The following is a 21,352-nucleotide window of genomic DNA, read 5'->3' on the forward strand; positions in this document are numbered from 1 at the left end:
TCAAAAGTTGTGATATTTTCTAAAGGCAATGTTATAGATGAAGGTACGCACAGTGTGACTTGGAAACTTAAACATAAACGATCCAAAAGTGTACAAAATGTATTTCTACTATAATTGTAATTTGTGTTATACAAATATATATTATATATATATATATATGTATATGGTTATAAAAAGTCTTTTTTTTATGTGATATGCATACGTACATAAGAGCTGAGACGGTTTCACTGTATATACAATAGCTGTGAAAGGTATCCAATTTTTAAAGACTCCTACTACTTGTGAATGTAATCATGCTTTCTGCAGTATAGTACACTTAGGCTACTCCACTTGAATGCTGCCGCTGCCGCCGCTGCTGCTGCCGCCGCCGCTGCTGATGCTTCTTCTGTAGTGTGACAAAAAGTACTTTGACCTCCCACGAGAGAAAGATGCTCTAGAAGTTGGAGAGTTTTTCACAGTTTACAGTTTTATTTATTGATTTGTTTATTTATTGATTGATTGATTCATTCATTTATTGTTTCTGTTTGTTTGCAAATGCAAGTTGAAATCCTTCCACTTTTAATTGAAAATATTTATGAAGAGAATTGTAACTGCCGAATATTATGAACTATCATGTGTTTAGAATGCATTTTACAGATGCTATCTGTAAATACTATTTAAGATACGGTTTTTACAAAAAATAATGTATGTATAAAATTGAAAACTTGCTGTGCAGCAACTATTCTGAAGCTATTTTGGGCTTTGGATCATACATTTTTTTCAATATATAAGAATTGTTTTGAATAATGTACTAAAGTCTCTATTGTACAAATAAAACATGTCACTATTGCTAATCTGGGTCTTTGCATTATACTGCAGTCAAATGTTTTCTTTCTACCTGCTCTGCTCAATTGTTGTTGTGTTTATTTTGACATTTGAAAAGAAGAATTATTATGTTGACTTTTTCTCCGTCGGTTGAAGTTAGCGGCTGATCACATGCTTCCTTGTCTAGCTTTTCATTAGTGGAACGCCGAGGATGACACGCTGGAGAGACGCTGTCTCGCGGCTGGCCTGCCTGCCTTTCGTGCGTGCCTGCCTGCCTGCCTGCCTGCCTGCCTTTCGTGCCTGCCTGCCTGCGTGGCTGCCTGCCTGCCTGCCTGCCTGCCTGCCTGCCTGCCTGCCTGCGTGGCTGCCTGCCTGCCTGCCTGCCTGCCTGCCTGCCTGCCTGCCTGCCTGCCTGCCTGCCTGCCTGCCTGCCTGCCTGCCTGCCTGCCTGCCTGCCTGCCTGCCTGCCTGCCTGCCTGCCTGCCTGCCTGCCTGCCTGCCTGCCTGCCTGCCTGCCTGCCTGCCTGCCTGCCTGCCTGCCTGCCTGCCTGCCTGCCTGCCTGCCTGCCTGCCTGCCTGCCTGCCTGCCTGCCTGCCTGCCTGCCTGCCTGCCTGCCTGCCTGCCTGCCTGCCTGCCTGCCTGCCTGCCTGCCTGCCTGCCTGCCTGCCTGCCTGCCTGCCTGCCTGCCTGCCTGCCTGCCTGTGTGCGTGGGACAAACTTAGAATACAAAACTCTAGTTATTCATACAATACAAAGCAAAAATCTGTGAATGTATTATTTCCTAAACTCTAGCTCTGCTGCACTATTCTCTACTATTTTTCAGATGTCCCTTTGTGGAGTCCAACAATAGACAATAGACACACACACACACGCACACAAAGTAGCCTCCTTTGTTCCCCTTTATACACGTGCGATTGTTGACTAAATGTTACTTTTGTTCCCTGATGAAACCCACATCTCGCCTAAATTTGTGTGCACACTGACTGAGCGACCGCCCGCGTGCGCCCCCAAATCCGACAGAGTCGCTCAATACGGTAGCGTGACCTGATCAATAACAATATTAAAGCCTATGCCCATGACCTGCATTCAGCGGCTGGCTCGGCTGCTTGGCTGTTGGTCTGTGTTACTTTCCTACAGTCACTCCTCCAGCGCACAGACAGACGTCGAGCCAGCCGATTGATAGATTGCCGAGAGCCCGCTGCACTACGTACTCCAGTCATGCATTCAGCGGCCGTAACACCGGCCTCACGTACCGTGACAAAGCGCCGGTCAACGGCTTGCGAAATAAGCATTCACCGTATGCGACGACAGCTCCCTTTGCTACGATGACCGGAGAGTGAGGTTAGAAAAGCGCAACTGGGAAGTCAGATTTCCGTCAAACCTTTGACATTCTAACTATTAAACCCAAGTCAGTGTGGTTTGTGAGTATGTTTTCGATTGTTTTTCATTCCTGAGTGTAGCATTTGTGCCCTGCAGGGTGTGTGTGTGTGTGCGGGGGGGGGATCAGAAGTACTGCCTTTATTCTTGCCAAGTTTACATTCAGTAAATACGTACTTGTGGTCTGTCCCAAAAACAACGGTCGTCAACAACAACGCCTCTGCTTTAAACGTCACGGAAGAGAGATAGTACCATTGAAAACTCACCTGCAAAAGTAGAGACCCCCTAAAAGAAGCAAGTAACGAGGGGCTGCCGAAAAACAAACCTCAGTGTGTATACAAAGCAGACAAATTGTTTTGTAACTGTTGGCTGGAAATACAGAAAGACTTGCAGACACTGTATCAGAAATAGGCAGAAGAAAAGGCAAAGGATGCCGCTGCGTAAGTTCACAGCTTGGGAGGGAAGGCCCTTCAGAGAGCCAAGCGTTTCTTAAAAGCTTGCAAACAATATTTGAGCCAGGATGTCCGAGGTAGCAATTTAAAAATGGCAAGCCCTCCGAGTTTTCTTCACGTAAAGCGGGCAGACATGAGTTTTGCTGTCATCCTGTCGAGAGAGTCAGGCAGATCAAGTGCACAGAAACTGAACCAGAGTTACATCACGGAGAGGGATGTCTGTCCATCGTGCCCTTTTAATCCTGTCAAAACAATGCTCCCTCCTCCGCTCTATGACAATCAATCTCTCCAGATGCGTGGACTGCAGGTGAGTCCGGGACATTGCAGCTGCCCAATAATCAACAAACAATCATTCAATGAATGTGAGTGAGTGAGTGAGTGAGTGAGTGAGTGAGTGAGTGAGTGAGTGAGTGAGTGAGTGAGTGAGTGAGTGAGTGAGTGAGTGAGTGAGTGAGTGAGTGAGTGAGTGAGTGAGTGCAAGCCAAGGCGTCAACATTTTTCCCTCTTACTAAAATACGGGCCTACCAAACAGACCCTGTCAAGCAAAATCGACTGGGAGATTGATTGGGTGTGGATCCAAATCCTTTGTGTTGACGGCTGCAATGGTGTTTTAACATAACAATGCTGTCAAGCTGCTTATTGGGAATGACAGCCAGCCACTCAAACCAGCTTTAGCAGCGTTTCAAGCTGACTGCATGATGAAGGTGTGTGCCCAGGGAGGGGCGTGTCCGTGTGAGAGAGAGAGAGAGAGAGAGCGAGAGAGAGATAGAGAGAGAGAGCAAAAAAGAAAAAAGAAAAAAAAAGTGTCCCTTGTCACCACTTTGAAACCGGTTTGACAGTGTTGATCGCGTTACCTGAGGGGAAAAGGAAAAGTACAGTTGTAAAACTGACAACAGGTGCGCACGGACGGAAGCAAGGAAGGACGGACGGACGTTTAGGTGAAAAGGTTAACCACTGACTGACTGCACGAGCTCAAAGTCCAAAGTGCCAACTCTTGGTGCTTGTGTGCGTTTTATCCTGACATTCGAACTTTTGTTTTTGCGCATTGCTTGTCAGTCGCGTGCGTGCTTGCGTGTCACTTTGTCAGTCTGCTGGCCCCGTTTGGAGGCAGACGGGCGGGCAGGCAGACGGGCAGGCAGACGGGCAGGCAGGCGGCAGGCAGGCAGGCAGGCTGGCAGGCTGCGACGGACGCTGACATTTGGAATAACGCAGACGCTGCTCGCTCGCTCGCTCACTCAGTCCAGCCAGCAGCATGCCGGTGCGACAGAAAGGTAAATGCCAACGTATATTGCTTCATTAGCAGTAATCGACTGCGTGTTCAAATGAGCTCTCGTTCACCTGTCAACTCGTTAAGTGTGCCGGCTGTGAAGTTTCACTTGGCTTTCGCAAAGTGTTGCTCGCAACGAGCAAAGCACGACGTGGATTGTTCTGCTTTTGTGCTCACGCGCACTTCAACTTTATTTGACGGCTACTGTTGGACTTGAATAAGCTCACCTCGGTGGAGGCGCCTGAAATGTTATTTTTCCGGGCTTTTCTTGCACCTGCCTGTAAGTGCGAGTTGTGTTTGTTTGTTTGTTTGTTTGTTTGTTTGTTTGTTTGTTTGTTTGTTTGTTTGTTTGTTTGTTTGTTTTTCAATGTGCCAGCAGCATTCAGGAGCTCGATCGAAAATTGCAAGCTAACGTTCAAATGCATGGTCGAAGATCACCACGTAGTGCATCACGCATGTATCGCACCGGCATCGACCTATACAGGCTATTTATTTGCATCTCTTTTGGGGATCTCAGCTACATTTGACGTCGTTGGGATGGGGCAGCGGTTTACAAAACAAGATGGAAAATAAATCAAGTCCAAATAATAAATCCATTTGATTTTGGTCACCGTTTCCAATTTTGCGGACCGCTTGCATTGCCGTTTGAGACCACTAGAGGGCCGCGGACCACCAGTTGACAATGCCTGCCTGGTTTCAGCCACGAAGGGCTGGACGAGTGAATGAATAGTATACTATTTGGGCCGACGTAGGCTACAAACAATATAAAGTGCAAGATTATAGATGCAGTAAGCTAAAAAACCAAATGAGGTCAGTGCAAGACAATGGAAAAGAACAACAGCGGACATAAAATACTAGAAGAAAAAGAATGTCTTGCCTATCTTTCTTGATGATTTGAATGCTGCACTACTTCTATGAAAAGGAGCCCATGCTTGGCTCATCTGAAGCATACCTAATATGACACAGTCTTCCTCAAATGAATAGTAGCGTGTTGTTTCTTTCATTTGTCTCTGTTTTATTCAGACGCTCAACGAGCCCTTGAGCTTCTCCAGCAGTACAAGGCCAAATTAGATCAGAGGCAGCAGAGCCAGCGAAAACTGGGCCCTGTTGAGGAAGATCACCAACTGCAACAGTCCCTGGACAGAGTCATCAATGTGTTCCAAAGCCAGCTCTTTAGTGCCCTGCTTGGTAAGTCTTTCTTCATCGGTTTAGCAACTCGGGCGGGAAACCACAGTGCACTCGATATACTACAGTACTTCGTACAGCGGCAGAGCTATTGAGTCAGCATTGGATTTAGGTGTGGCTGGCTGGCTGGCTGGCTGGCTGGCTGGCTGGCTGGCTGGCTGGCTGGCTGGCTGGCTGGCTGGAGTCATTGTCAAGTGAGCTGAATGTTGCCACTTGTATCGTAAGCGGATGTCAAAAAGATGGCATCTCGAAAATTCAAAACACTGGCGTGTAGTGATTTTTGGGGGTGCTGAGATTTACCACCGATTGGCCCGTTCACTCAAATCTCGTCCCCAAAAGTGGTGAGCTGTGATTGCTTGTGACCTGAGCCCTGGCAACTGTGAGGTCATTGTCAGTTGACAGCAAGTGGCAACAAGTGGCAACATGCCAAAAAACAAATCTATATCATATGTAGATATACGTGACATTCCTTGTGTTGAACTTGGATGAATCTTTTCTTGTTTTCCTGCAGACATTCAGGAGTACTATGAGTTAACGGTCCACGCTGACAGCCAAAGTTCAAGCAAGCTGATGAATGACACCGTGACAGCTCCCTCCCCTGACAAGCTAGTAGCAGCCGTGCCGGTGCCGGAGCCGGTGCCGGTGCCGGTGCCGGAGCCCACCTCCAGTCAGCTCTCCAGCCCGGCTTCAGCGGAACCGTGCCAGCCAAAATGCATATCCCCCAAACCCAAGTCAATCAAGTCTCCTGCTCCTCCAATCCCATCCGTGACACCCACAAAACAAGCGGTGTCCCCTTCATCGCCGCCGCCGCCGCCTCCTATGGCTCAGTCACAAGCGTCCAAGGTCAAGTCCCGAGCCCCACCTCCTCCAATCCAGGATGCGGACATTTCCAAGCCCTCGTCCCCGACCTGCGCAGAGCCTCCGTCAATGACACAAAATGATCAAAAGGCCCCTCTCGATGCCGTTTTACCCTCAGAACGCTCGCCCGCTTCTCCGAGCAGTGCAAGTGAGCTAGCGACTGTGTCAAGTCTGGTCTTGGGAACCATCCAAGGCTTAGTGTCTGACTCAGACAAAGTCGGCCGAGCTAGCGCTACTCCTGACAGCGGCCCAGCTCCCGACAGCGTTACAGACGGTCAAGGCTCAGGCCAAAACACTCCAATATCAAGTCCTATGACTCCGAGCAACGGCAAAGCTCCATTTGGTAGCCACAGTCCCTCAGTGCCACCAAGCAAAGGACCCCTGAAGAGGTACTGAAGCACTCGAACTTATTTATTGTTTGATAACATTTGGATTTGTGTGCTCACCATTCTCCATTTGTTTTTTCCTTCACTCACTCACTCACTCACTCACTCACTCACTCACTCACTCACTCACTCACTCACTCACTCACTCACTCACTCACTCACCCAACCACCCACCCACCCACTCATTCGCTCGCTCGCTCGCTCACCCTCACCAGCCCCGGGCCTCTGAAAGTCACGGCCTCTCCCACCAGCCCTGGCCAGAGAGGGGTCAAGGTAAGACATTTCTGTTGCACTTTTGCTGTTCATGGAAAGCCACTCGCTGATTAGTAAGCTCTTGCTCTTTGGTTTGGGTCCCGCCGTGGACAATGTCAATTGTAGTTTGTTGTGGCTAGATGCATCCTGACTACGATTGAGGCTTTTATTTATTCTGTCTTGTGCGGCCCGCTACCAAATGATGATGCCACTCTTTTAGTATTATCTTGAGGTTCTGAGTGATCATAACCCCTGAATCCCCCCCCCCCCCCCCCCCCCCCCCGCCACACACAAGTAGACTACTAGGATTAAGTATTGCATTGCTCTATTTAATTACACTTAAAGTACCTTTACATTAGGATAATGGATTAAAAACACAGGGTGTGTCCAGCAGAGGCCCGCCCGGTAAAAGACAGCTGGACAATACTTGATTGTGCTGCCTCTCGTCGATGCAACATTTAATAATGATATTATTCTATCTTATTGTCCTCTCTTTGATCCTATTGTATGTCATCACTGTTGTTGCTGCTGCTGCTGATGATGATGATGCTGCTGATGCTGCTGCTGGCTTCCTGTGCTCCAAGAGAGCAAGAGTCTCTCCTAAGAAGCTTAGTATAGGCTGCTTATAGACTTTAGTGAGGTGGAGCTATTTTAGGACACACAAATAGAGAGAGAGAGAAAGAAAATAACGAGAGTGGGATTCACTAAGGCCAATCCTTGGACAAACCTTCTAAACTCCTAGTGCAGACGTGCATTGTCACTGGGAAAAGGAGAAGTCATGGGAAAGCTTGCTAATTAGCTTGAAGATTTTTGAGGACATTTGCAGAAGAGCAGGATTATCTGTCTGTCTATCTATCTATCTATCTATCTATCTATCTATCTATCTATCTATCTATCTATCTATCTATCTATCTATCTATCTATCTATCTATCTATCTATCTATCTATCTATCTATCTATCTATCTATCTATCTATCTATCTATCTATCTATCTATCTATCTATCTATCTAATTATCCATCTATCTATCTAATTATCCATCTATCTATCTAATTATCCATCTATCTATCTAATTATCCATCTATCTATCTATCCATCTATCTATCTATCCATCTATCTATCTATCCATCTATCTATCTATCCATCTATCTATCCATCTATCTATCCATCTATCGATCCATCTATGTCCTCCAACCAATGTGTCGCTAGAGCACTTGTGAAGTCACTCGATGTCGGGATGAGCTTTCCTGTTGTAGGGCTGACAGCTATTGGGCTACCACGAGTGCTCCATGTCAAGATGGACCATCAAAAGTCGACATCTCCACTCAATGTAATGTACCTTCGTGTAGTATGATAGAAACTATTAGTTGGAAATATTTTTGAAAGCACTATTAATTACCGCTACTGTCAAGGAGACTTTTTGCCCGCTACGAGAATGATCAGTAATATTCTGCCAGTGCTGACAGCTTTGTCTTGTACAGTTAAGAGTTATAAGTTAGTAAGTTATTTTAGTCAATGAAAACCAAAAAAAAAAAACATAACATAAAAACTTCTTCAGAGGCTGTTGTATCCAACTTTAGCCACACAGTGGCAATGTATCACAAAACAGCCACAATGTTTGGGCCAGTGTATAACTTGATATATATATATTTTTTTAATGTTAATTAGGCTGTTAAGATAAAGTGGTTGCGCTAAACATTAAGATAAAATACTCTTGCAGCGTAAACAAACGAGAGCTGATGATGCTATCATGCTTGAAAGTCTGGATTGTGCTGGATGAGGAATTGTCTGTCACCAATGGAGCTTTTCAAATATTCCATCGTTTCAACGGACTCTCACACCGACAACATGAACACACACACACACACACACACACAAACACTGCATAGTTATTTCCGTGCTGGCTGACCTACAAATGTTAACATGTAGTGCATGCCTGGGAGGCATATGAGGTTGCATTCTCTCTGTTTCTCTGTCACTTTATTTTTTCTTCAAACATGTCTATTTGACTTTTTCCTCAACCTTATTCTTTGCTCTTTCCTCATTTTGATATTGTCGCTGTATTTAAGACGACTCTTGTCTTCACCAAATATGATCCGTAATTGTTGTGGCAATATACTGTGACTATGCTTGGACTCATGACTGCTCAATGTAGTAAATGCAATTCCCAAATTCTGCAGCCTGCGTCCAATCAAGCTTGAGCTGTGCTGTGCGAGCAAGCAATAACAGCCCCTTTTGTCAGCACAGAGACTGTTTGGCTTTTGTATCTCTCTACCTAGATGACCGGACAAGACAAAACAAGGCGATGCAAGTAGCTAGCACAGACCAAGGAAACGACGTTATGGGAACATGAGCGCAATCTATTCTTCCTACTCGCCGCTGTGCGGGTCTGATTCTTTCTGTCACTCGTTGATCTTGCTGTTAAAAGGCGGGCCGAGAGAGGCGGTGGAGCAAACAGCGAGGGGGGGGGGGGGAGAGAAAGGGAAAACCGAGAGAGAGAGGAGGATAGCGATAGAATAACAGAGGCAATGTTCAGCTAGTGAGAGGAGTGGAGAGGAGAGGAGAGGAGAGGAGATGGATGGATAGATGGATGGATGGCTGGGACAGCTGCTACAAAGACGAGGGACATCCATACTGACACCTGCACACACACTTCCTTTTTCTCTCACACATGCACGCAGATGCTGACAAAAACACACACGTGCTGACATCTTTTTCTACACGCAAGTGGCTTGGACATGTTTGACTTTGCTTCCTAACAATCTGAGGATTATGCTGAGCAATATGATGGTGAAGATGAAAGCCATGAACAGCAAGAGGGAGGAGAGGATGCTGGCCTGCCAAAGCTGAGGACCACAACCAGGCGCTGGGGGGGGGGGGAGGTAGTTATTGGAGGATGGAGCACGGTTAAATAAGTCATGCCTGCGTGCGTGCGTGTGTGCGCGCGTGTGTGACGGTGTGCATGGTTAAATGTATGCGTGAAGGTGAGGATGCCCCCCCAGCGCAGGAACAGCTAGCTAACGTTAGCCACATGTTGTGCCACTGCAAAGTAGCTTGCACCAACAACACCATATCTCTGATGTTTGGATGCAAGGTAGGTTGTAAGTTTGTGTGGAACAATGTGAAGGTGCACGTGGTTGAGCTGAACTTACTGGAATGAAAGTTTGTCAATTGACTGGTTGGAGAAGTCAGTGAAGCAAGAGATGGATTGTTTTGGACTCACTTGAAAACCATCTGGAATCGTGTCATTATCACAATGTTTTTTTTTCGTTTTGCAAAATATGTACATAGAACCTTTTAAATCTTTCTGCGTAAATGAGAGTCTAAGACAGCAAGAAGAGTGCAGCTGGGATTGATTCAATGACCTGGATGAAGAAGAATACTCACAGGCGCATCTCTTTGCTCCCGAGAGTGCCCACATGTCTGTAAACCTTATCAATACGGTCTGTCAATTCAAAGCGATGACAAGAGATTCCATTGATACTGCGATCGGAATCAAGGGCCGCAGTTCAAAGTGGTGTAGATACAATCTGGAATGGACCGGTCGTTTGCTTTCGCCGTAGCGTTTTGATGTTGACGTTGGACAATCGTTTGCAAAAGTACATCGTAACAGTCCAGCATTTGTGCATTTGTACATTCTTATGAGTGAATCCTAATCCGTTATCCTAAACGAATCTGGCTGCAACTCTTGGATTCCTATTAAAGATGGGGATTCAGTGTGGAGCAGCAAGAGGTTGACAAGCAAAAAGGAAAGGAAGCAGCATTTGCGCGCGTGTCCCTTACGGCAGAGGATTCGCCGCTTCGGCTTTCAGATCTTACCGAGCGTGACTAACGCCGCTTCCTACTCTCGCTCGCGCACGTAGCAAGCAAGGAGGAAAAATACAGCGCCGTGCTTTATCTGCTGCCAATCTAGCCACGTTGTTCATGGGTTGACAAGACTGGGACAGCCTCCTGGCATTCCTACGTACGTCTTCTTCGATATGTTCGCACTGGGGTCCGTCTACAGGCACCGCGGTTTTGCTTGGCCAAAAGTACATAAATGACCCGCACCCAACATTTGTTGTGTTTGACCTAACCTTTCATCATGAATTCATTTGGAGCTTGCACCCGAGCTCTTCTCTCCAGCAGCAGAAAAACATGGCCTTTCTATTCAAAGTGCTGAAGATGCTCGTTATATAAGCGTTCCACCCCGGAAAAAGAACAGTTGCAATAAATCATTAAAGATCCCTCCAAAGTGATTTTGGGGAGTCGTTTGTACGCGCTGGCTCTCGTGGATCCTCGCGTTTGTTTTTGTATCTTGTGTGGCTAATCCGTGCATGCTAACTGATGCTGGCAAAAATCGGATCGAATCGTATTTTCATGGACCTAAGGCTCGGCCTGGAGCAAAGTTTTGACTGGAATACTTTTGCTGGACACTTTTCCACCGTTTTATAGGGAATACGACAATTTACGAGGTGGCAATGGTGACTTGCCCAGTGTATGTGTGACTGTCTGACTTTGGCGCTTGATACGATTGTATCTTCAAATGTCGGCCATTCTTCCAATCTCCAGGAACTAAATAGACAAATATATATACGTATATATCTATCTATACGATAAATGTACATGGCATTTCTTCAGCCACAATGAGATGGGCGGGCCAGCAAACGCGAGTGTTCGCCTTTCGATTTCATCTTTTTGCACCATAACTAGTTCTATCTCTGCCGCTTGTCTTTACTAGAACTCCAATGGAAGCATTTCTGTTCCTGCTTCTTGTCCTGAATAGAAGCTTATTTTCCTGCTTCCCTGCCACATCTGCTCATCATCGCTCTTTTTTCCCCCCCCTTATCCTAATCTGTTTTTCTTTCTTTTACTCCCTTATCTGCTCGCCGCCCAAATCCTCCTCTTTCTCTAGAAGTATCGATACCCGGGAGAGGAAGGGGCGTCGCAAGGCCCGGCAAAATTCCACCAGCATAGCTGCTGCCATCAGCACCCGAGCAAAGAGCTGAGTGATGCGAGGACTCTCGGGAGGCTAGGGATGGATCAGGGCACCTGGAGAAGAGAGAGGAGGCACAGTGGCGATTTGGAAGCCAGGGACACGGGAAACTCGCTCACCAGGGCCGGCTCTCTCGGTCGCCGCGGCCATCTCCGTGGGGCCGAGCTGGTTCAGGTGGCCGAGCGACAGCTCTCTCAGATTCAGCACGTCCACGGATATGTCACTCACGCGCACATCACACCCGCTCAGGTAACAAAGTTGTTTCAGATGTGTTTTTTCTCTCTCTCTCGCTCTCTCTCGCTCTCTCTCGCTCTCTCTTTACAACATGGCCAGTAGTTGAGATTGCCTTGAAAAGTATCAACTTTGTCACATTTTGGGACCTTTCAATCAATGTGTTTGTTTTGGAATTGATGCCATACACGGATTCTCAATGAAGCTGGTCAACAGCTTTTGAGTGCAGCGTATTTTCAGTAGTGTATTGACCTGACTTGCTGCATCCATCCATCCATCCATTCATCCAATGATTATTTGTTTGCATCCCAGAGACTGGCCCATTTTTTGTGAGGAGAGCCCTTCCTATAATGGAATCTCATCTTTCGAACTTCCTGACACCTTGGTGTCAAAGTCCGCTTCAACGTTAGTAGCTGTTGCTTCCTAGCTCCCTCCTGTGGCTTGAGTCCCCACTCACTCCGTCACTCCATTTTTTGCATGTGTGTTCTATTGTTGCCTTGGCACTGTGTATGTTGTCCCTGTCCTCTTCTTGTACATTGCTGTTGGTTGATCTGGCGTGCTTGTGTATGACAGATGGATCTGCCATCTTGTTCTCCACATGTCCACGTTCCCATCTCGCTGCTTTTACTGCAATCGCTGTCTGTTTTTGTCCGTGTGAGAAGAATACCCTCGTTTTTCAACCTGTAAGATGTGTGTGTGTGCGTGTGTGTTGTGTGCGTTATTCATCAACGAGAAAATAAAGAAGGCTTGTGCAATGCAGGAAAATAGTTGATTTACTTTTGTGAATAGGTTTGTCCTGGCCCGGTTGCGGAAGCGTCAGGAGCGACACCACGGTGGCCATGCCATTGCCATTGCCATTGCCATTGCTCTCATTGCCATTGCTCTCCTTGCCATTGCTCTCCTTGCCATTGCTCTCCTTGCCATTGCTCTCCTTGCCATTGCTCTCATTGCCATCGCTCTCATTGCCATTGCTCTCATTGCCAGCCACTTTTAGGAGCACCACCACAGTGGCCGTACACCACAGTGGCCGTCCGTACACTGTGCCATCGTTGCCGGCCACTTTTAGTGCCACCGAGAAGCGTCAAAAGCCAAATTGGAAAGTTGTTTCCCCATCACTAATAGCCACCTGGTAATATTTGTTTTGACTTGTTTTCCTGTCCTTGTTTGGTGAAGCAGCATTTGGTTGTAGTATTCCTTTTAAAACAGATGGAGGCAGCAGAGGTCTTTGAGCTAACCTCTGATGAGCGTGCGGCAAAGCTAAAACCATGATCCTCGCAACATACCGGTTGAGCTAGCACCAGTTCGAGGACTGCCACTTCTAGACGGCAGCATTCATTTTCCATTGGTCAATTCAACTCCCTCTGTGTGTCAATTGAATGAGCTACAGTAAGAGCCTGGACACGCTGCAGTTTGACTTGCAAAGAAATGTTTCAAACAATGTTGGCAGCCTCTTTGCAATAGCACCAAAGTGATATGGTTTCATTTCTTTCCAATAATAATGCCTCTCGTTTTCTCCAATTTGTAATGGATAGGTCTACTAAGCCACCGTGATTGTCAATTTTCTTCTCGTCCTGTGAAGTGAAAAATTGAAATCACTGTCTCCCACTTTCTCTCCAATATCAATCAGTCAATCTCCTATCGAGGATAAGCACCTACTTACCTATATATCGTTCCTTTTAGGAGTGGGAGTGGCAGCGTGCTAGCCCCCCCCCCACACACACACACACACACAATCGAACAGAGGACTAATGGAAGAGCTGGGGTTGAGCCAAAATGGTTAGGAACCAATACCCAAAGAGCAGAGCAGAGGAGAGCAGAGGAGAGCACAGTCTCCTCATCTGACTGCTGTCTGGAATACTTTTCAGCTTACATCTATCGCCTTGTGTTGTAGTATGGTTTCAAAAAGACGTACGTACATACGCGTGCAAAATTGTTCACATTCCCAGCAGAAACGAAGGACCCGATTGGTTTCTAGCAATCCAACGAAATGAAATGGCATTGTATTGTTCGAAACAACAATCAAATTGGTTGATGGCTGCAAGAGTTTGCGTACGATCCTCGCAAAGTTTTCGGATCGCTGTTAAAAGCTGCGTTGTGTGCTTGATAATCCATAACTAGCCATCAGCAACCTTAAGAGGATAAAGATATAAATCATGCATGATGTGTGCTTTTATTTAATTGGTCATGAAATATGAATAGAGCTGGCATTCATTCACTCGCTGACATTTGACAAGCGAGAGAGAGAGGGAAAGTGAGAGCCACATTAGGGAGGGAAGGAGGGAGGGAGGGAGGGAGGGAGGGAGGGAGGCAGCTCGGCAGGGCAGGTGCTTATCTTTCTTGTACTCTACCAGATGCTTGTGTACTCGAGCAGCACCTTCTGGCAATGTTTTTTTCAATCATATTCACATTCCAATTGCCTCAGTGAGAAGAATGTCTTCCCCTCAAGCCTGATGGCAAAGCTACAGTTGCTTTGGCTTGGTTCCATGGCCTTGCTACGATCTTTCTAACCTTCTCTTCCCATTATAGACACACATGCGCACACGTCTGTGCATTTTTTTTAATCGAGTTAGAGAAACATCATTTGGAGCAAAACCATACATTTCAATACATTTGCAGTCGTAGGTGTATTTTGGGAGCCAGAAAGCTGTTGCCATAGATACCGTTCCCAAGGAAACACAGGAAGAAGCTGTAACTGGGGTCCTGCTCCACCTGTGCGCAATCCTCGGGGATGATACAAAAGCTGTTGATGTCTTTGGCCAGTTGTTCTCTGAGGATTGGGATTATGTCGCTAGAATACGCTCAATTGTGCTAGGAAACTCGGAGAACAATTTGTGCACGTGGATAAAAGTTTCATCGTCATTTTGACAAGACTCGCCATAGTCAGTGTCCACCAGCAAGAAGCCATGCAGGGGTCTGCTCTCTGTCTGTCTGTCTGTCTGTCTGTCTGTCTGGCCGTCCGTCCGTCCACCCGTCCCTCCGTCCGTCCGTCCGTCCGTCTGCGTGCATGCTTCTGCGTTCATGTGAGAGTGCGTGGGAGAGCTGTGTGCTGCAGTATGTGCAAAAAGCCTGGGGAGAGTCAGTCAGCTTCTTCACCAAATCAAGCCAATGCAATGATGAAATGTGCAGACTTACTGCTTACTTTCTGCTTGTTGAGATGAGGAGGTATCCCACAAGTTGGAAGTGCTTTTCATGACCTCAGCCAGCAACGGGCATCATTGCGTCGTCTGTCTGCCTGGACGTGCCACTGCAGTCGTGTGTTTGGTGTGCTTGTATCGAGAATCGGATTTGTCATCAGTGGTTGTTTGGCGTTTAAAGGCGTGGCTTCAACCAGCATCGTATCTGAGGAAGGGAGTGAGGTGTCAAATTGCACCTTCAAAAGAGTCTACGAAACAATTTAGCAGGCTGGAGCGAGCGAGCGAGAGAGCGAGCGAGATAGAGAGAGAGAAGAGATTAGGTGGGTGGGTGGGTTGGACGCGAGGTAGCAAAAGAGAGAGAAGGAGAGATCCAATAATCAACTGTGAGACGTCAAGAGAGTGACTTGGAGTGAGATGAGATGAGATGAGATGAGATGAGATGAGAGGAGAGATGTCGGAAGCCCTGACCAGTTCCAGCGTGATGATGCAAAGCGTCCATCCTCCCACTTGAGATGCCTGCATCTTTCCACCTGCTTCCTTGCATCTGTCTGTCCGTCAGCCGCTCGTACGGCGGGAGCGCGGCACAAGGCAGATTGACCGGCCATCTCCTCGGAAGAGGAAGTGGAGAGAAGCTTGTTTTGGAAGAAGACTAAAGAAATAACTGGCGAGTCCCATTCAATAATCGCGTGGCATCCGGCCGGCCGGCCCGCGCTCCCTCGCACGCTCCCTCGCACGCTCCCTCTTTGTTGATTGTCCACTTGGAGATTTATAGACTTGGGTTCTGGAGACCATGGGCAAAAGGAAGCAAAGATTGGACCAAGAGTGGATTATCCAATGGACCGCATGCTCCGAGATGCTCAGGTTCCAATTGTAAAAAGCTTTTCATCTGACATCTGCTCTCGTGGAACAAAAGGAGAAGAAAACACTGTAGACTACTGCTGTGCCTCATCACTTGTCCTCTGCATTTGATAGCAAATCCAAAATGGACAGAAGAACAAAAAGCGTTTGGACGTGAACACTTTGTTGTCTGACAGACGGAAGAAGGTGACAGGCAAAGATGAACTATATTTTTGGCAACAATACTCTGTACCCCCGCAGCGGGAGGGGAGGTGGAAGTTCTGGGGGCCAAGGTGCAGGGCTGGGCGTCAAAGCAAAGCAGGGACCAAAGCGTGGCTCCTCAGAGGAACTGGCAGCGCCGCACAACTCCTCCCCATCCACCTCTTCTCCTGCCTCCTCCTCTCCTTCCACGTCCTCCTCTCGCTGGCAGCAGCTCCTCCTCTTCTTCTCCAAGAGGAGCGCCTTCACCGATTGCATTACGTCTAGCCAGGTAACGCATGTCTCGACTGTGAATTGCGCTCGAGGGGCGCCAGGTGGGAGATGGGGGCGGTGGCAGAGATCGGATCGAAGATGTCGGATCCGGGTTGATGTGAGCTACTGCCATCGTACCCGACCGACGAAGTCGAGTACGTGTTGTGAACCTCGAGAAGAAGCTATGCTGCGAGTGGAAGTGCAGGACGGAAGGAGGGAGGGAGGGAGGGAAGGAAGGAAGGAAGGAAGGAAGGAAGGAAGGAAGGAAGGAAGGAAGGAAGGAAGGAAGGAAGGAAGGAAGGAAGGACACAGCTCAATAAGATGGCTCAATAAGATGAGCAAGGAAGCCTTTGGAATCCAAAAAATGGCTTCAAATACGTAGATGGTCCGGAAAATGAAAGCTGTATGATAAGCCGCTGAAGTCGTAAATGCCCAGAGCCTCCTGGAGTAAAAGACTTTGTAAGTTCAAGCTCAAAAGCCATTCTTCAGTCATTTCAAATTGGTTGTGATGTCGAAAAAAGGACTGTGGCTATCTTTAGAGTAGTACAGTTGTATTTTTATCATCATCATCATCATCCTTTTGCTTCTTCCTTCACCTCCCACAAGCTTACTTGCACACTCAGAGACAATCACTCGAGTACATCATAGCACAAGGGGGAGGAAAGAAATGTTGACAAGCGCAAATATGAAATGATGAAGACAATCTTTAGGATTCATTTCATAGAAAAAGAACAATAGTACCAATTGCACTCTTTATACAGACAGACCTATTGCATTTTGCCATAGGGAGCCATACGTGCAAAAATTCTGAAAAAAGGTGACCATGAAAAGCATGACTTGAGTGCTAACCCATTTTCAGACCTGCTTCTTTTTGATCACATCTACCTGAGGTGTCTGAAAATGGACTCGTATATAAGACGAAGAGGGAGGGAGGGAGGGAGGGAGGGAGGGAGGGAGGCCTTCATGTTTTCAGTTTTTTAGGGGCGTGACCAAAGCTAGAGAAGATGTTTACAACCTGAGCCGCTTTATTGCGTTGGACATCACTGGAGGAGGCATCAACGTGGGGGTGACTTTGCGCTAGTCAATGTCAACTGTCTGTGAAAGCGGGTTTGGAGAAAGTCAAAAAGAAAGACCTCAAGGCTTTTAAACACTTGTGCACATACGTATATGCAACGACACAGTCAAATGAGTGCATAGGAGTTTGGGGTGTTGCATCATCTTGTGTGTGTGTGTGTGTGTGTGTGTGTGGGATGATGCTTTCATATCAGTTCACACTCTTCCCTCCCTCACACAGCCAGTCTCGCTATCGACTCTTTGCACTTGTTTCCCTCTAGCCTCTTCTCTGTCCATGAGCAATCATTTTAATGACTTGTGTAATGCAACACAAGCACAGAAAATGTTGCGCTAATGTGCTTTTTGGGGCTCTGCGCGAACGTGCATCCTTGCTAAAGTCAACCAAAAGGTATGAATGGGAGTGGAATTGCTCATCTATCGCCTCTGTTGTGAACCTGGTCCACCGATACAGTACATTTTGCTCTGACAGGGCAATGTAATATATTGGAGGAGGATGAACAGAAGATCCATTGATTGATGGATGGATGGATGGATGGATGGATGGATGGATGGATGGATGGATGGATGGATGGATGGATGGATGGATGGATGGATGGATGGATGGATGGATGGATGGATGGATGGATGGATGGATGGATGGATGGATGGATGGATGGATGGATGGATGGATGGATGGATGGATGGATGGATTGATTTCTTTGTTTCTTTATTTATAAATGCATGCAATGTTTGGCATGAAAAAAGGCAAAACCACAGGGAGGGGGGGCACAGTAGCTCATTTGCTCATTTGAGTATTGCCTTGGACTGCTGACGCCATGCACCATAAACAATTGTAAACATAAAGAGGTGAGGCTTCACACTTGCTTATTTTCCACCTACTGGCCTCCACTAATAGAAGCAAGCAATTGGAGGCAGCAAACGCTCACAGTTGAGCCATGGCCAATAGCTGGCAGGTCCGGCCCACTGAATTGGCTGGCTGGCTGGCTGGCTGGCTGGCTGGCTGGCTGGCTGGCTGGCTGGCTGGCTGGCTGGCTGGCTGGCTGGCTGGCTTTGCTGGGCTGGCTGGCTGGCTTTGCTGGGCTGGCTGGCTGGCTGGCTGGCTTTGCTGGGCTGGCTGGCTTTGCTGGGCTGGCTGGCTGGCTTTGCTGGGCTGGCTGGCTGGCTGGTTGACTGGCTGGTTGGCTGGATGGATGGATGGATGGATGGATGGATGGATGGATGGATGGATGGATGGATGGATGGATGGATGGATGGATGGATGGATGGATGGATGGATGGATGGATGGATGGATGGATGGATGGATGGATGGATGGATGGATGGATGGATGGATGGATGGATGGATGGCTGGATGGCTGGCTGGCTGGATGGATGGCTGCATGTGGGCCGGTGCGAAATCTGCTGCAAGGATCTTAATGATTGGTCTTCAATGCATTTCTCCGGAAGCATGCCTTCACCTGTTGAGAATCATAACTGCATGCATACTGCTAAAGTGCAGAAAATACACACGGCAAGTTCACAAATAGTCCTTTAAGATCCCTGTCTTTTTTTTTCTGGTTTCATGGCAGCATAGAGTAATGGCCTGATTCCGCTCCTCGCTTGTTCGCAGCCCCTGCCTGCCCCCCCACCCCTTGCCTCCAAGCAATATTTTAGTCTTGGCTTCATTTAACATTGTGTTGCCAACTGCCTTGCCTATTCATCTTGCTATTCATCATCTTGCGGCTAGCTAGCTAGCCTACAGCCCTGGCAGCACTTTACCAAGTACACGCGCAACAATAAAACAACCTTTCCCTCATCATCTCCCTGCTTTCTTTATGTAGGCGGACGCTTCTATATACGCCATCTTCTTTCGAGGAGCAACGTGTGCCAAGCTGACATTATAGATTTGGGCCTCAAAGCCATTTATTGATAGAAATCACAAAGCCATGTTCATTGTCAAATACCAGCTGTAGATGGCCAAAGGCGGGCGGGCGGGCGGGCGCTAACGTCATGGAATCATTTCATTTCCTCAACCGTAAAGCTAGGAAGAAGAGAAAACAAATCTATAGCCTTCAACGCTAAAGTTTCAAAGACTAATGCATACATTAAACACCGATTGCTTGCGTTCCGTCGTGGTTCTAGTCATCGATTGAATACAAGTTGAAATGTTCTCGCACATCATTGTATTCTGTTTGCACAACTTTATTGGAATTGTAGAAAGATGCCTTTTTGTAAGTAACTAGGTCAGTGCATAGAAACACTCAGGCACCTGACCCGGCTTGCCATGTTTTGCTTTAAATGAAGAAGAAGAACAAAAAGGTTCTCCACCAATCACGGCTCGGGACGCATCATACTCTTCCACGCTGACGGCGAGCGCTTTGCTGTGAGCCCTGCTTTCCTATCGATTAGTCACGCCTGGCTGCTGTCATGTGCACAAGAGCGCCCGAGCTCCTAATTGGCCGGTCCGGGACGAGCGAGAGCGCATCCCACTTGTACGGAGGGGGACGGACGGACGGACGGACGGACGGACGGCAAGAGCGAGGAGGCACAAACATGAGAGCATCTGAAAAGAAAGATGTGAGTGAGCTCATGTCAAGTTTTGAAGATCAAGGCAAGCATTTTTTGTCTTGATTATTCTTTCGGACTCTAATTTCCCAAAGGCGTGCGTGTGTGCGTGTGTTTAGCTATGGGTTCCCTTCTGGAATATAAATCGGCAAGATTGCAAGTGGAGTCCCTGGATTTCCCAAACAAAGCTGGAGTATGTTTGAAGTGCCTACTGAACTTGGAGGATGCGCATTATCTGAGAGACTGCTAACTGGAGCCCAGCCTGTAGCCTGTAGCCTGTAGCCTGTAGCCTGCAGCCTGTAGCCTGTAGCCTGTTGGTGGAAAGGAAAGTCTTCCTTTGGGATGCAGGGACAGACTTTGCGTCCATTCCGTCCTAACGTAAAGACGGAAAGCGAGCTTCGCCCACCTGAGGTTGATTGTCACACTTCAAGACGTGGCTTTGTTCAATTCATGCCGTAGCCCAGGTCGCAGGCACGGAAAGGCTTTTCGCAAACGTGGAACGGACGCAGGAGACAAATGAAGGAAGGGGAAAAGTCCGACGTTGCTTTCAGTTCTTCCTTGACCTACATGATGTGAGCGACTCTTTTGTCATCCCTGTCGAGGCGATCGAGCGGTAAGAAGGAAAGAAGACGCGGCCGCCACGGATGCGGCCTTCCTGCCGATATGACCACTTACTTCCACAGCCACGAGTTCTGCTGTAGCCCTAAAAAGCCCTCCGGCTCTTCCAAGGGAAAATCCAGCAAAGGGAAGGTCAAGTCGGGCAAGAGCCAGCATCATCACTCCAAGCGTAGCCCCAAATTACTGCAAGTCCAGACGAGTCAATGGCAGCGTTCCCCCCTCCACTCGCCCAAGCACACGAGTCCAAAAGGCTGTCCTTCGCCCAAACCTCTTCCTTCGCCTTCACCCAGCTATTACCACATTCCGTCCCCGAGTCAATGTCATCTAGCGCCGCCGCCGCCGCCGCCGTTGTTACACAGCTACCAGCTGGCGCCGGAATCACCCAATCATCTCCTGCATTCCGCGAGCCATCATCAGATCTGTCTGTGGCCGAGTCATCAGCAGCAGCAGCAGCAGCAGCAGCAGCAGCATTTTTCTCCAAATCGGCAACACTTTCTCCCTCGTGCCTCGGGAGGTCGCCCGCTTTCCTCGCCATCGTGGCATCAACTCTGTCATCATCAGCAGCGGCAGCAGCAGCAGAGTCACTCCAACAGTCACAATTTGTTGTTCCAGGACTACCAATCTCAATGTTCTCCTCCTCCTCTGCCGCACTGCTCGCAGTCTCTTTCCATCCATCCGTTTCAGTCGGCACAGACAGCGCTGTGTTCAGCTCTGGGTGGTTACGGCTGGAGCACGTTGCCCACGCAGCTAGCCAACAGGGCCGCTGGAGGAGGACATTTCCAAAACTTGAAAGACACTGTGACCAAGAGCAAAAGCAAAGCAAAGGCCGGGAGCAGACCCTGGCCCAATGACTCCTACTTGTGGGACGTCCGCTCTGTGGAACCCCCC

General features: G+C 47.8%; 2 protein-coding genes across 5 annotated transcripts in view; both read left to right on the forward strand.

Moving 5' to 3' along the window:
• Nucleotides 1-1,062, forward strand: part of lrrc7 (leucine rich repeat containing 7) — a 31,035-nt gene extending 29,973 nt beyond the window's left edge. Inside the window, exon 34 of one of the 2 annotated variants that reach the window (XM_088393917.1) lies at nucleotides 992-1,062. The gene's annotated coding sequence lies outside the window, so the exon portion shown is untranslated. The remainder of the gene's footprint in view (nucleotides 1-991) is intronic. The other variant, XM_088393921.1, reaches the window with a different exon arrangement.
• A 2,325-nt stretch (nucleotides 1,063-3,387) lies between these two features.
• Nucleotides 3,388-21,352, forward strand: part of LOC148389118 (discs large homolog 1-like protein) — a 34,104-nt gene continuing 16,139 nt past the window's right edge. Inside the window, exons 1-5 of one of the 3 annotated variants that reach the window (XM_088393534.1) lie at nucleotides 3,388-3,905; nucleotides 4,925-5,089; nucleotides 5,598-6,333; nucleotides 6,546-6,603; nucleotides 11,476-11,805. In XM_088393534.1, the coding sequence (XP_088249660.1) occupies nucleotides 3,887-3,905; nucleotides 4,925-5,089; nucleotides 5,598-6,333; nucleotides 6,546-6,603; nucleotides 11,476-11,805 (1,308 nt within the window). In that variant the 5' untranslated portion in view covers nucleotides 3,388-3,886. Of the gene's footprint in view, nucleotides 3,906-4,002; nucleotides 4,182-4,924; nucleotides 5,090-5,597; nucleotides 6,334-6,545; nucleotides 6,604-11,475; nucleotides 11,806-14,111; nucleotides 16,249-21,352 lie in introns of those variants that run through there. The other 2 variants (XM_088393533.1, XM_088393535.1) reach the window with 2 other exon arrangements.

The sequence above is a fragment of the Syngnathus floridae genome, chromosome 13 (genome assembly GCF_059516105.1).
Source record: "Syngnathus floridae isolate MCC-2025c chromosome 13, RoL_Sflo_1.0, whole genome shotgun sequence".
NCBI lineage: Eukaryota > Metazoa > Chordata > Actinopteri > Syngnathiformes > Syngnathidae > Syngnathus > Syngnathus floridae.